Raw genomic sequence first — 13989 nt, forward strand, 5'->3', positions numbered from 1 at the left:
ATGTTAACATGTTGAATCCTCAGTCCATTTGTGCAACAGATGACGCCAAGGCAGCAGTTACAAAACAAAACAAAAACAAAATTGGTTTTATTGCCAGAATTTACACAAAAGAATCATGTATTCAAATACAGCGATATGAGTGATTTGGCTTAGCAGACAGTGGAGTACAATAGGTAATGTGATTTATTTTGATTGTCAGAGCCAATCCAGCTGGCATTAATCTCAGTGGGTGGATCAGACCTGCTGTGTGACCATCTTCAGCATCTGTAAGGCCATCGGTCCCTGATCAGAGGGAATCTGCCAGAAACACAAGACATTAAGGATTATTTTAGATTTGGATTACAGGAAACTGCAGCAGGATACATCAAAGAACTTCAGGATAAAACTGTTGTGTTCAATGTGGCAGCCAGGCCTTACCATGTGTCCAGCCTTGAGGATCCAGTAGAAAGCAAAGTTCTTGTAGGTCTTGAAGAAGGCTCCAGTAACGCCCGGGGAGGCGGGGTCATCCAGGGCCGTCCATCTGAGCTTGTTGAAGGTGGACAGCCCTGCCCACTTCAGCTTCTTCACCCACAGCTCCTGGCCTGGCACACAGAGAGGGAGTCCATATACAGAGTTAAGATGTGGCTGGGTTCACACAAGGGACTGCACCAATCAGTGGGTCACTGAATACCCTCTGACATTCGTAATCAATCAGTGATTGGCTAGGAGTCTCATCACTTTATTCCCAAAAAGCAACAACAATTTAGTATAATATTCAACAAAACACGACCAATACAAACAACCAATAAAATGAACTGAGTCTGACATGTCTGGTTGTTAACTAGATCTATGGCATTCACTCTGATGGAGGTTTGTCATTTACATGCTAATAAAACTAACATTTGAAATGTATTGAGCACAAATTGCATATTTAAATTTATTCAGTCAGTATTAACATTCACTAACCAAAGGTGAGTTAAAGTAGTTCAAATTAGAATTCAATCTAGTGGGGGTTATTTGGACATGATTTATTTAAGCCTCAACCAAATTCCATTCATTCCTTTTGGGGAAGAAGAAAACAAAACAAAACAAAACAAAACAATCACCGCTTTGGTCTATGAGGATTAAAGTCTTTTACTTTTAAGTCAAAATTAACAAATATAAATTACTAAATTATAAAGAAATTCTAATTTTTTTTACAAGAGAAAAGTTGGGGAAAGTCAAGGAAAAGAAAATGGAAAAATATTTTTGATAATTTTTAAGTTGAATTTTTTTTTTTTTTTTTTTTGACATTTTTGCTTTATTTGACAGTCAGAGTAGAGAGAGGGGATGACATGCAGCAAATGGCCTGAGGTCAGATTTGAACCCAGGATGCTGCGATCATGACCCTGAGAACATGGTACATGCTCTTGTCCAGTGAGCTCCTGGGGTGACCCCAATAATATATATATATATATATCTTGGTGATTTCAACATTTGAAAAAGAATGAAAGGAATGTGGTTTGGTAACTTGAATAAGCTGAGCTGAAATGAGGTCCTGGCCCAGCCAGAGTTCAGTCCTGCAGCTGGGAGACAGCTTGCCGACAGGCTCCTTCACCCTCCATGTGCTGTTTGTACTGCTGCAGGTTTCCCTCAACACAAGCCGGCTAGATGGCAGGTTGGCTAGGGAGTGAGTTACCCATTGTGTCCACTATGAGGTCCAGCTGTCCGTTGTAGACTGTGACGTTGACTCCAGCACTCAGCAGCTGGTCCACTACGTCCACCACGGGCCTCATGAAGTCTCCCGCCATGTTGCTGAACACGTCCTCTGCTTGGCCTGCACACAGCACGACACGTGGGACAGGGACAAGACGAGTCATGACTCAACCCTTTAAAAACACACAGCTCCCATGCACTCCTTCACCCTGTCCACTTTTAGGGGGATTTTGTTTTTATTTTTCTGGTAAATTTCTTATAATTTAATTTTAAATAATTATAATAACTATAATTCGTTTTTTTTGTAATTTTCTTTTACTACTGTAAATCTTTTACTATTTTTGGTCATTTTTCGCTAAGTGCTCAATCTTTTCCCATTTTTTTTTTTTTTGGAAAGAGATCAAATGAATTTGTTCATGTTTCATAAGGTTAAATGTGAAACGTGCCTGGATGTACCCTCAGACCTTTCACACACATTTAAACAAGATTTTGGATGTCAATCCAGCATCACTGACCTAATGTTTAAATATAGAATTTTAACTGAAATAATAAAAACAGACTGCACAGAATAATTAGGCTGCATCCTACTGCTCACCACACATTAACACATAATTCAGTGAAATACAATTAAGAGTATTCTGTCAACTAAACATGATAGCCCAAGAAACCAATGAGAGGAATTTTGTGCATTAATGAATAAAGATTTTTTTAAAAAGTTTGTTACACTGCAGTGTTGAGTGTGTTTACAGGTTACTACGTACAAGATGCAAATGCACAAGAAAGAAAATAGCCAATAGCTGCTGTGTGGTGAAGGAATAGGCTAACTCCATAAATACATAAATGAACAAACACAGGAAAAAGAGAAGAGGGGGAGGACTGCAGAAACAGGGAAGTTGGTAGCTCCATTACCTCCCCAGGTGACATTCTGGGGGATAATGCCCAATTTCTTCCTGACTGGTCCATTCATCAACTCGGACAGTGATTGGCCGTGGAGGGGTCGGATGTGGCGGCGTGTGAGCAGAGCTGGTGAAAAACACAGGAGGGAGAAGAAAAAAGTGGACAGTTAAGAGTAAAAGTCATGAAAAACTGACTCTCATGTCTCAGTGAAACTTGCAGATTCCTGACCATCAGCTGGACACTCACAGAGGGGATCTGCAGGTTTCACAGAGACATTTTTCAACCCTTACGTCCCTCTAAATTCAACATGGAATTGGATTTTATTCCATTTTTACCGCCACAGAGAAATAAAGAAACATGGCACCAGGAGATGAAAAAAAAGCAAAAATCAGGTTGATTCTAGTCCCATGTAGAGGACTGGATTCAGAGTGGATTGCTAAAATGCTTTCACACACTTTTACAGAAATGACTTGAAACCTTGAAGAAAAGAGTGGTAACAAACCTGTGATCACAGAGAGCATTCTAACAGCTGATATGCAATTCCACCATAGAAACCATTGCATTTAGGAGAAAATAACTTTTAAACAGCTGTCCACTGTAGTGACCGCTATGCGCCAAAGGGTTAAATGATTTCTCTTTCATTACCAAATTAACTAGCAGTTGTCCAGCAGATGGCCACATAGAGGGGATACCAGATTTACAAATCCAGATGCTGTGGTATCTGAAACAGCATTTGCCAGTCTGACAATGTTTCACAAACCTGGGTCAAAGTCAATGAACGCATTTTGATCCTGGATAAGAAGAAAAGTTTTGAAAAACCCGGCCCCTGTAGTTTTACTGTATTGTCAGGAAGGAAAACACAAGATATGCCAGCGTCCATCTTACAGAGGAAACTGTCTCCTGCTGAAGTGGTGAGCTGCTCATCAGGCTCCTGAGTGAGGATGTTGTAGAAGTTGACTCCGTTGGTGTTCTGGAAGCAAGACCACACACAGTGAAAAGAAAAGAACAAACAAAAAACAAACAAACACAAGAAATAACACATGAAAACACATGGATCAAACCACAGCATTGGTTGGCTGTGATAAACTGTCCTATAGGAAGTGAAATTGCTGTTGTGTAGCAATTTACAGCAGTGGGATTTACAGAAAAAAGCTGAGGCTATAGGCAAAATAATTAAAAAAAAAATGCTTAAGTATTAAATATGTTTCATACATAGGTTTGACACACAAAAAAGTCCTAAAGAAAAATTGGGTTGTATAGTCCCCTCCATGTGATATGAGTCCACATGGCGGTGAAATCTCCTCAACTGCCCTGTGCTCCCTTGGGCTGCCAATCCAGAAATATGTGTCTTTCCAGTTGCACAGTCAAAGTCAGGAAAAACAGGTCCCAAAATAATGCGTTTTGGGCAGAAATGAATGTGGATAAAGTGGATTTTGCCGACATGAAAAACAATTAGTCCCGGTACCCATTTTTTGTGGAAATTAAACTGATAATTTCTTATTACCTTCTAAAGCAAATCTGGCAGGCAGCATCTACATGAAGAAGAAATGACCTGATAATACTTTAATAATGTAACTATAAGGAAAAAAAGAATACTAGGACTTGTTTGTGTTTGTTTATGTACTAAAAGTGCTATTTTGGGAGCTGTTTCATTATGGAAGTGAATGGAGAGAGAGAAGTCCAGAGTTGTGGATTAGCAGCCCAGTGGAGCACAGAGCAATGAGGAGATTTAACCACCATGTGAACTCATATCACATCCAGGGAACTAGACAACCCAACACTCTACCTAAGTTCAGTTTTGCTAAAATAGTGCAAGCATTACGAAAGCATACTGAATATAGCACGTAACAACTGAGTGAAAGGAGAGGAGGTGTGAATTTCCAAAGCCGAATGGGATGGTGTGTGTTTGAGCTGTGGTGCGGTGCACTGACCTGCTCCACCACGGTCTCGGTGACAGACCAGAGCTCGGTGGCCTTCTGGAACTGCTGCTGCTCCACGGCCTGCTTCACAGCCTCCGCCGCGCTGTTCACCTCCCCCAGGCCGTAGTCGTCCAGCAGCGACTGGACAGCAACATGGACAGTCAGGTGTCAACTCCACCGCCCAGCACTCATACAAGCACACTAAAGCTGCACCAAACAGGACTTGTGTACTGACCCAGTGTCACCATTAGTCTGGATCACAAAGTGGGTCTGCAGCAGAGAGGAGCCTCCCATCCACACTAACTGAAATGCCACAGCTTTGCCCTGTTTGCCTGTATTAAAACTGGTGTTTCACTATGGACACTGGTGGGAACCCATCTCCACATAAGAGTGGCAAATTAAAGCTCAAGGCCAAAAAGTATTTGTCATGCCTGTGGTGTCAAAGAGGGTAACTCATACAATCCAATGCAAATGGATAGGTATTACAAAAGGGCCACACCAGTGATTTTAAATGCTTGCCTCATTTATTACAATTTCCACACATTGCAACAAACCATTCTGCAAATCATGCAGAGGTACTAAAGATTTCACAACATATAAGCAAAAGCCCTCAATTTATAATTTGAATTTTTGGTTGAAACAACCACCTTATAACGTTCTGCATCTGCATCTAGCAAACTTGTCACCATTCATAAACCACAGAACTGAACATTGGCTGTGTTATGCAAATGTTTCCCTGGGTACTATTTTCCCTGGTGAAGGTATTTCACTCTGCCAAACGTCAAGTCATGAAAACACAGCAGTGCTGCTGCTTTTAAGAAAACTAATGTGGACGACTTTATTACAGTGATGGAATACTGGTGTGAAGAAAGTTTGAAGTCTCTGAAAGCGCATTTTCATATTGTAGTGGAATGAATGGAAACCAATAACTGGATAAAATTGAAGAAAAATGACATCAAAGTTCTAAAATTTGACTGCTTGCTTTGGGAAAATCAGCAGAGACGTGAGTTTACATATTTTGTAGATATTACACTCAACATGCAGGATGACTGGGATGGCCCTGTAATATGAACAGACCAAAAAGTCAAACCACAGAATAGAGTTTGAGTAAAACTGTGGTTGCAGAGATGTGCTGAGCACAAGCCCAACAGGTTTTAGTGATAGTTGGAGGGTTCCATCAGGAAAAACATTACGGTAGTTAGCCTAGCAAATGACATTAATTCTAGGCCAAGTGTATCCAGATTACTTCTTTTACCATCTGTGACTATCACCGATATAAAACTCTCCCAAATCACTGCAAGCTGGGCTCTCATGGCCTTGGCATCTCTCATCTTGGAACAGATGATCATGTAACACATAACAGCTGGATACGATCAGGGCTTCTCACAACTGTCTGTTAGATTCAATGTGGAAACTCACACAAGCAGATAAACTTTGCTGAACATCCCAATCAGGCCAACAATCAGAATGTGTCAGTTTGTCAGGCTGGATAAATCTGATGAGCGTCCTCTAACATCTGCCATTTCAAACCTAAAAACAGCACACATGCCAAAGTCAAACCCATTTGCTCTCACTGTTGCCTACACAGGACTGATATCCAGCACACCAGCTACAGCGATGATTAACACATCTGCTGCACATCTAAGAAAAGCAAGCAAGAAGCAAGTGACAGCTGAGTGTTACTCACAGTAGTGTACAGATATGGGCCCCATGTCATGACAGAATCTGCAGACACAAAGGACAGTTCATAGTAAACAATCCTCCAACTGATATGTCGGGGGGAAAAAACAAAAAACAAACAAATTAAAACAAAACAAAACAAAACAAAAAAAAGTCAATTATTAAAAAATAAAAAAAGGATTCATTGTCTTTAAATATTATAGTCTCTATGAAACAAAAGACAACTATTACTAGAGTCAGTCTCTTAAATGAAATGTTTGAAAGAACAAGGTGAACACTGAATACTGCAAATGCAAAACAGAGAGATTAGAAATACTGTCCAATAATTTTAAAAATCTAAGAAGAAAAAACATCCTAATTCCTGGTTCTACTAGCTTTCGACTTGAGGTTGAAGAAAAACTCAACTGTTCCCATTGTATTTAAGCTAGTTTTTTTTTTTTTTAATGATTTCCCCATTTTTCATCCTGCAGCAGATATTTTCCTGCGGTGACTCAGCCAACAAAATGCTGACTAGCCTGGGAGTGGTTTCAGATGCAGAGTGCCAGTTGTGTGTGTTGTACACACACTTCATTTCAGTGAAAATCAAGGTTTTATGGTTTTGTCAGTGTATTAGTAATGCACTGAATTTGGCAGGGTTTTCCCCACAGTGTGCGTCCTGACCCAGAGGTGCAGTATTTAAGCAGATATGTACAAAGTCTGAGGTACACTGTTAATGATAAATGATTTAATACTAACCCAGTGGGGAAATCCATGAGTCTCCAAGTGCCACACCAGCAAAATTGCATTTGACTGTCCCTTTAGCTATCGCCTAGAGAACAGAGACAGACACAAATTAAAATAATACAAAACCCATTTTTAACTATGATTGGAAAAGATGGTTGTGATTCAACAAAACAATTCTCAGTGAATGTTAAACCCAAAATCCAATATTAATCAAGTGTGAAAAGGTAACACATCACAAATTGTTAAGTCAAGGAGGACTTGTGTGTCCCTTTATAACCACCTCACATCAGCTTCCAGTTGATTTTGCAATTGATAAAGAAGTTTTAATGAGCTCTGAAGCAGTAAGTGGCTTAGCAACAGTATAAAAATGGAGCGTTTATCTTTCTATGAACAAAAACACCGTCCACACTCTGGAATCATGTTCAAAACGGAAGATCAAACTGTTTTGACATGTGATGCCAGCTCCAGTTTTGGAACGGGTTTGACTAGTGTTTCAGTTCCAAACTTCAGTCAAGTGACTCATGTCTTATTCTATGGAGCAAAAACAAAAGCTTTGCCATTGGTGGGACACTGCAAATCTGGTACCTCTCCATTTTCTCAGTGTTTTTTTTTTTTTTTTTTTCAGAATTGGTTGAAAATGTAAAACATTGTTGAATATTCTTGAATAAAGTTATTTGTTTAACAAAGCAGCCCTCTGAGTACCTTCATTAGTTATACTGGTGCAAAAATCAGTGCACAATCCACATACGTCTATTTTCATTCCAGCTCAAAAATCATGATATTGGCTGCAACATCAGGAGAATTTTTCCCCTTTAAAATAACTATCACTGTCAAAAATTTCATATTAGTTAGGCACTACTTGCACAGTAAGATCTGTCAAAGCTTTCATTCAAAAAAAGTTTTTGATGTAACTCATCTGATCAGGTCAAATGAAGCAGTGGTTCTGTTTTCCTGGCTTACAATAATAAACATGTAATTCATGTGATTGCATACATTAATGTTTCACTATTTAAAAAGCAAAACAAAAAAGGTAAAAAAGAAAATAAATGAAGAATTTAATGGAGTGAATTTGTTTCTGTTTTACTGTTCCACAGTAGAAAAACAATTGTATAGCTCTTTTTCTGGTAAAACAGAAAAATAACTGATCCTAAGTTCCCTGTTATGAGGAAGTCATCATGGAGCTGCAGTAATGGCAACAGCTGCTGTCAACATTTGAAAAGTTTTGGACTTTGAACGCATTTTTACTTGACTTTACATGCCAAAATGATGATTTTGCATTTTGATTGATATGTTCACAGTCACTTTTTGTTGCCCTCGCCAGGGCTCCAGACTAACTTTTTCACAGGTAGCACTGGTGCCACCTAGCTTTTCATTTAGTAGCACCAAAAGAAATTAGGTAGCACCATATTTTTCTATGTATAGCGTGTTATTAATGCACGACCTTATCATGTTAATGAAATTTAAAGATTAAAAATGACCCAAACTTGTCTGCAAAATATTGTAATTTGAAGTTTACATTTCTCTGCAGCAGCAGTACAAAATAGATCATCTTCTTCATATAAACAAAACATAAAAATGAAAGTAGGGATGTCCCGATCACGTTTTTTTTTTGCCCCCGAGTCCGAGTCATTTGATTTTGAGTATCTGCCGATACCGAGTCCCGATCCAATACTTCTATAAAACCAGGAAATTATATGTTATTAATGATTGAACAAAAATGACAAGAGGATGCATCAGTAATTATTTCACCTGAGGGTTGATAGAGTACTTTTTACTGTAACAATATGTTAAATTATTATTTGTTTTAACAATGTAAATTGCTTATCAAACAGACCTAACAATTCAGCTACCAATGAATGAGCAGTAGTATGCACGTGATAACATAGATTGAAAAATAAGACGAAGTGATACCTCTTCTCTGAATAGACAAGCTAAGCCAGTGTGCCGCTGTTAGCCAGTGAAAATAGAGGAGTGGCACCTCTTCACTTTATTACTCAATCTATGTCAGTGCGCTGCTGTAGCCTGGAAGGTTTCTTTGCCTTCTCGGTTTCCGAGTCCAAAATTCGCTTGTCGCGTCCCTTCAACAGCCTCCTGACACATTCTTTTTCTTAAAATAATCAACGATAGATGCTTCATCTTCTTTGTTTAGTTTTTTTTTTTTTTTAGCGGGATCGTCGGTGATCATTCAGTGAGCGCGCTGCGTGTACACGCGCGTGTACGTCTGTGCACGTCACGCATTAAGACAGACAGGCAGGCAGAGACGGGGAGCGAGAGAGAGGAGAGATAGGAGTCGCGGGAATGAGCCAGAAAGTAGCCTAATTTTTTTTTTTTATTATCAACCACAACCATTACTGCACTAACATAGCCACGGGAGTGATGAGAGAAAAAAAATATTTTTTTTCACTCGTCCTCCTGCAAGTAGCACCGGCGCGACCTAATTAAATTTTAACTCGCACCTTAAAAAAAGTAGGTCGCATATGCGACCTAATAGGTCGCACGCTGGAGCCCTGGCCCTCGCCCATGTCTCGATTTGCTGCCATTTGTTTGTTTAAAGCACTTCATAATTTTGTCCTATAGAGTTAATTATAATTACTCATAAAATAGTTCTGTATGGCAGCAGATGACACCGTGTAACTAACTCTGGATTATGTTTCTACTGTCATATGACAGTCAGTCAGTCTGCTGATTTGGAAATTGTGCAGCATGATTGAGTGACATACATAATGAGGAACTGAAGAAAGCAGTAGTAAAATTCAGCAGTGCAAAGTCCCTGCAGGAAATACCTTGGTAAGTTCTAAAGAGATAGCTGCTGCCATCTTCCCTCCGTAGGACTCTGAGAAGATGTAGAAGGGGAGTGTCTGCAGAAAATGAAACACTTTGGTACATCAGATTTATAACTGTGTAGATTTACAGCAAGACCTCCTGACTTCAAAACTTGATCTAAACAAGAAGAAAATGGTGTGAGCAGTATTTTATGGCACCAAAAAAGTGGCTTGACCTGCCTGAAAATTCTGCTCTGTCCTCCAAAACTACAGCCTGCTTTGTTAGGAGTGACAACATGATCTGAATCTGGTATAGGATTTGAGGGGATACTTACATTTAACTAGTTTGTCAAGTTTAGCTAAAGTTACTATAATCCTGTTCCTTTTGATGCTTGCTGCTTTTTAGTTTCCAGTACATCAACATCTCTAACCTGGTGAGATGACATGTTAGCAAAACCCCGACCAAAAAATGAAACATTTGAGTCCAATGGACTTCTGTTCACAAGCCCTTTCACAGTTGGTCAGACTGATATCCTTATATTCTGAAATAAATTCATGACTTTGCATTATTAACCAGAGTTCTTCTACGATGTCAAAAAAAATCCTTCCTGGTTGTTTTTTTAGGTCAAAGTTCTAAATTCCCTGAGTACATCTCAAATCTGCATGGTATTCCCGAGAGTCCATGAGCAGTGGGAGCCTTGTTTATGAGCTGAGTTATTCAGACTGTGGGGAGCTCTGCGTCACTACGTACCTCAAACTCCTTCCTCTCTGAGAAGAAGTGCTGGAGCAGCACCAGCATGTCTGACGCCACCATGGCCACGTTGGTGGCGTAGGCGTCCGGCCTGTCTGTGTAGCTGAAGCCGGTGCCCACGGGGTTGTCCACAAACAACACACTGGCTGCCTGCACCTGGACGGGTCAACACAAACAGCATGAGCAGGCTGCCAGCTGCCCATCCAACCTATGATGTGCTGGAACTTAACCCTGGAACTTAACCCTCTGAAACCTGTGGCTGTGGTTTTTTGGTAATTCATTTGAGGTAGTGGGGGGTTATTTTGTGTTTTGTTTTTTTGTTTTGTTTTTTTGTTTTTGTTTGTTCGTTTTAAGAAATCCAGCCAATTTGTTGAGGTTTCAAAGGGTTAAAGCAATACATTAAGGTTTTGGTGTACTATCCCACTGATCCCATGTAAAGTTAATTTTCTCAAACTGTGATACAAACACTCAGAATTGGATAATATAAACACTGAAAAAGACTAATACTCTAACTACTGAGGGAAATCAATTTGCCTTACAGCATTACACAGCATATTATTGTGCTGTTATTGAATCAGCTGTGCTGGTCAGCCCTTTCAGCCAATCCGGCTTCACTGCATTTTATCTGAAACTGAGCTTGTTTTGGCACAGCAGTCGTACTGATGTTAACATCCAGCTGCACACTGAAACTGTTCTTAACTGCAGCTAAATCTAGTCAAATGCTGAGAACTAGCCCTAATGCCAGAAAACCAAGCTTACCATTAGCTTTGTTTAACTGCCGTTAACATAATGTAGCTTATGCAAAAGTGTTAGCATGAAGCACCAGAGCCAAAGATCTACCAGTGAAACATGGATGAAGATGGTGCATATGTTTCAATTACTTAAAGACTAAGCTGACCAATAGTCCTATCTCCCCACAACTTAGTGTATTTCACATGCCACTGTAGGCTAACCGGGCTCCCATCTTACCCAGTTTGTTTTTCTGGGCTGTTGGTCTTTGTCCAAAGGTCCAATTTCTTCAAAGTTTCCAAAGCCACTGCCTGAGCCTCCTGGTCCACCCTGAGAGCAAGCAACCATACATAGGTCATTCTCAACCAACAGTTCAAATAGTTCAATCAACAAAATTGTGGCCACAACAACATCCTCATTACTTTTCCCATGAACGACCTGCTTCACCTATATCAAGTTACCCACATTCATAACTGGGTCTGTCCCATTTCAGCCAGTCAGTGCTTGGCCACTTGGGGGTTCAGTGGGTTGAACCATTTGCTCAATGACACTTCCATGGGAGCTGCTGAGGGAGGATTGTCTAGCTCAGTCTTGCCTAAGTGACATGGAAGAGTCTGCAGTTTTTCATTCCAGACAATACAGCGGAATACAGGGGAATACTGTCCTGCACCAGTAACCAGTTATTCTGGAAAGTATCATAAACAGTGACAGTCTGGAAATTATTGTCCATGTTCCACACAAATTCCAAGACCTTCAGTTGAATACATTTTTTGATCCGTGTCCTCTCTTTCTCATGTGCATAGCTTTTCAACTCAGCCAACTGGCCAAAACCAGGAAATGTAGATGGGCCAGACATTTTTAGCAACCTATTTAAAACTTTTAAGCTTTTGGTAATGACAAATTTAGCATAATGCAAATGAATATAGTAAAAACGCAGCAATGTTTATTGTGAAAATTTTGAAATTAAAAAAAAAAAAAAAGGTCATGTGACTCAGACACATCACAAAGTGAAGAAACAGAATATAAAAAGAGCTATCAATACACAGAACCATAACAAGTGGTGATAACAACAACCAATACAACACACACACACGTGCGCACAACGCCTCCTACATACAGGAAGGAAGGAACATAATAAATGTGTTTGTTTTAAAGTTGCCAGGAAATGTGTGATTCGGAATATCCTTTATCACATCCCACATTATGTTGACATGCAGGCTGCAGTTACACTGTTGACAGGACTTTCTTAGCGGGACAAGTGACATTTTCTGGTCTGCATGAGAGCATGGACTTAACGCTCATTTTTGCGTCACATGAGAAAGCCTTGATTTGTGAATGATGTCCTGAGTGCCAGAATGTTTCTCATGCTGGTTTTGCTCCCTAACCTCTTATGGATTTTAGACCACGCTTAGAGTGCTGTAACTACTACACACTAACACTGCTATTAAAAACATTATTCATAAAAATAACATTACAATTAAAATTGTTATTAAATTTGATTTTTTAATTCAAGCTTGCAGGGCCACTTGGAAGTTGCTTCTAGGCTGGATGTGGCCTGTAGCCACCAGTTCAAGAGGCTGCTCATTTTATCTGCAATCCAAAAAGTAGCCTTTGTTTTCTGCCACCATCCACTTCCCCATCTGATTGAATGCGTGTTAAAGCAAGACTCATCTTCAGATTTGGGTTGTATAAATACCTGGACCTGCTCAACCCTGGGCTGCTAATCAATAATACTGTATTTCTATCTCACAATTCACTTTCATAGCCTGGCAAAAGAACACTTTTAGCACTGTGGCCACCAATATAAAAAGCAACGCTTTTCCTGACAGTTGATCGGCAGAAAACTTCCTCTAGTAACTTTGTGCAAGGAAGAAACTACCTTATGTCACTTTGGCCTTTGACCTCTTTTGGCCAAAGGCCAAAGTGAGATCAGGTATTGGTGTATTTTTGCAGACTGGGGCCTATACAGCCTTAGAGTTGCATTAATTGGGTTTGAGTGGAAAGCTGAGACTCTTGTGGATTCAGTGAGTCACATTTGATTCATGCGTGATGATGTTAGCCCCCATAGCAGCCATTTCACTGCAGTCAGACCATTTTTTGAAACTTGACATAAATGTAAAACCCATTGTGACCTTTAGGATAATCACAGCGTCATGAAACTTTACAACAACAAACTAGAGGATAATTCAAAAAACAAAGACTTGCGATACATATTGAGTGAGTTCCAATCCTACCTGCAGCCACATGACAAGAGGCAGGTCCTTGTACCCTGCAGTCTCGCTGTCTGCGTAGTAGAGCCACCAGAACATATGGGCTCCATCCCTCACCTGGACATAACCCCAGGTCTCTTTACCTGCCAGGGGACTGCACACACCTGCCGGGGGAATTCAATCACAGCCGTTGTTTTAAGTTGGCATTCACTGTCTGGGTTACTTACACAGCTAAATAAATGCCCAAGCTCATACAGACCTACTAGTTACAGCCTAACAAACAGACCTCATTTAAGAGCAGACGAAACAACCTTACTTTTGGTTTCTAAAGCAGAACAGAAACGCACAGACGTTCACGCACCAACATTATCTGTGCTCGTTAAATCCAACATTAGCCAGCAGCAAGCGGCCTACTTTAAAATATTTATGAGGGAGCTGTACACAGCGGCTGAACACGTACCTGAGCTGACGGTAAACAAGAGCAAAACCGCCAAACATCCTGCCACTTTCAACTGCCCCATTGTGGAAGTGGGCTCGTCCGCAGCTCTGCAGCCGCTATACTTGTCATAGGCAGCCACGTGACAGCAATCAGCTGACCAACGTCACTACAAATAAGTAGTTGCCATGTCCGTCTATTACAAGTG

The 13989-nt window shown here is 40.2% G+C and overlaps 1 protein-coding gene across 1 annotated transcript; it reads right to left on the reverse strand.

The window, feature by feature from the left end:
- Positions 1-57: 57 nt before the first annotated feature.
- Positions 58-13944, reverse strand: scpep1 (serine carboxypeptidase 1). Its single transcript, XM_030058220.1, has 13 exons — positions 13806-13944; positions 13370-13509; positions 11376-11465; positions 10407-10562; positions 9677-9751; positions 6906-6978; positions 6178-6215; positions 4503-4631; positions 3457-3541; positions 2584-2697; positions 1658-1795; positions 418-581; positions 58-297 (listed from the first exon to the last, which is right to left on the reverse strand). Exons 1-13 carry the CDS (start codon positions 13864-13866, stop codon positions 235-237), a joined length of 1326 nt encoding a protein of 441 aa, XP_029914080.1. The 5' UTR covers positions 13867-13944; the 3' UTR covers positions 58-234.
- Between the last annotated feature and the right edge of the window lie 45 nt (positions 13945-13989).

This window comes from Myripristis murdjan, chromosome 8 (genome assembly GCF_902150065.1).
Source record: "Myripristis murdjan chromosome 8, fMyrMur1.1, whole genome shotgun sequence".
Taxonomy (NCBI): Eukaryota; Metazoa; Chordata; class Actinopteri; order Holocentriformes; family Holocentridae; genus Myripristis; species Myripristis murdjan.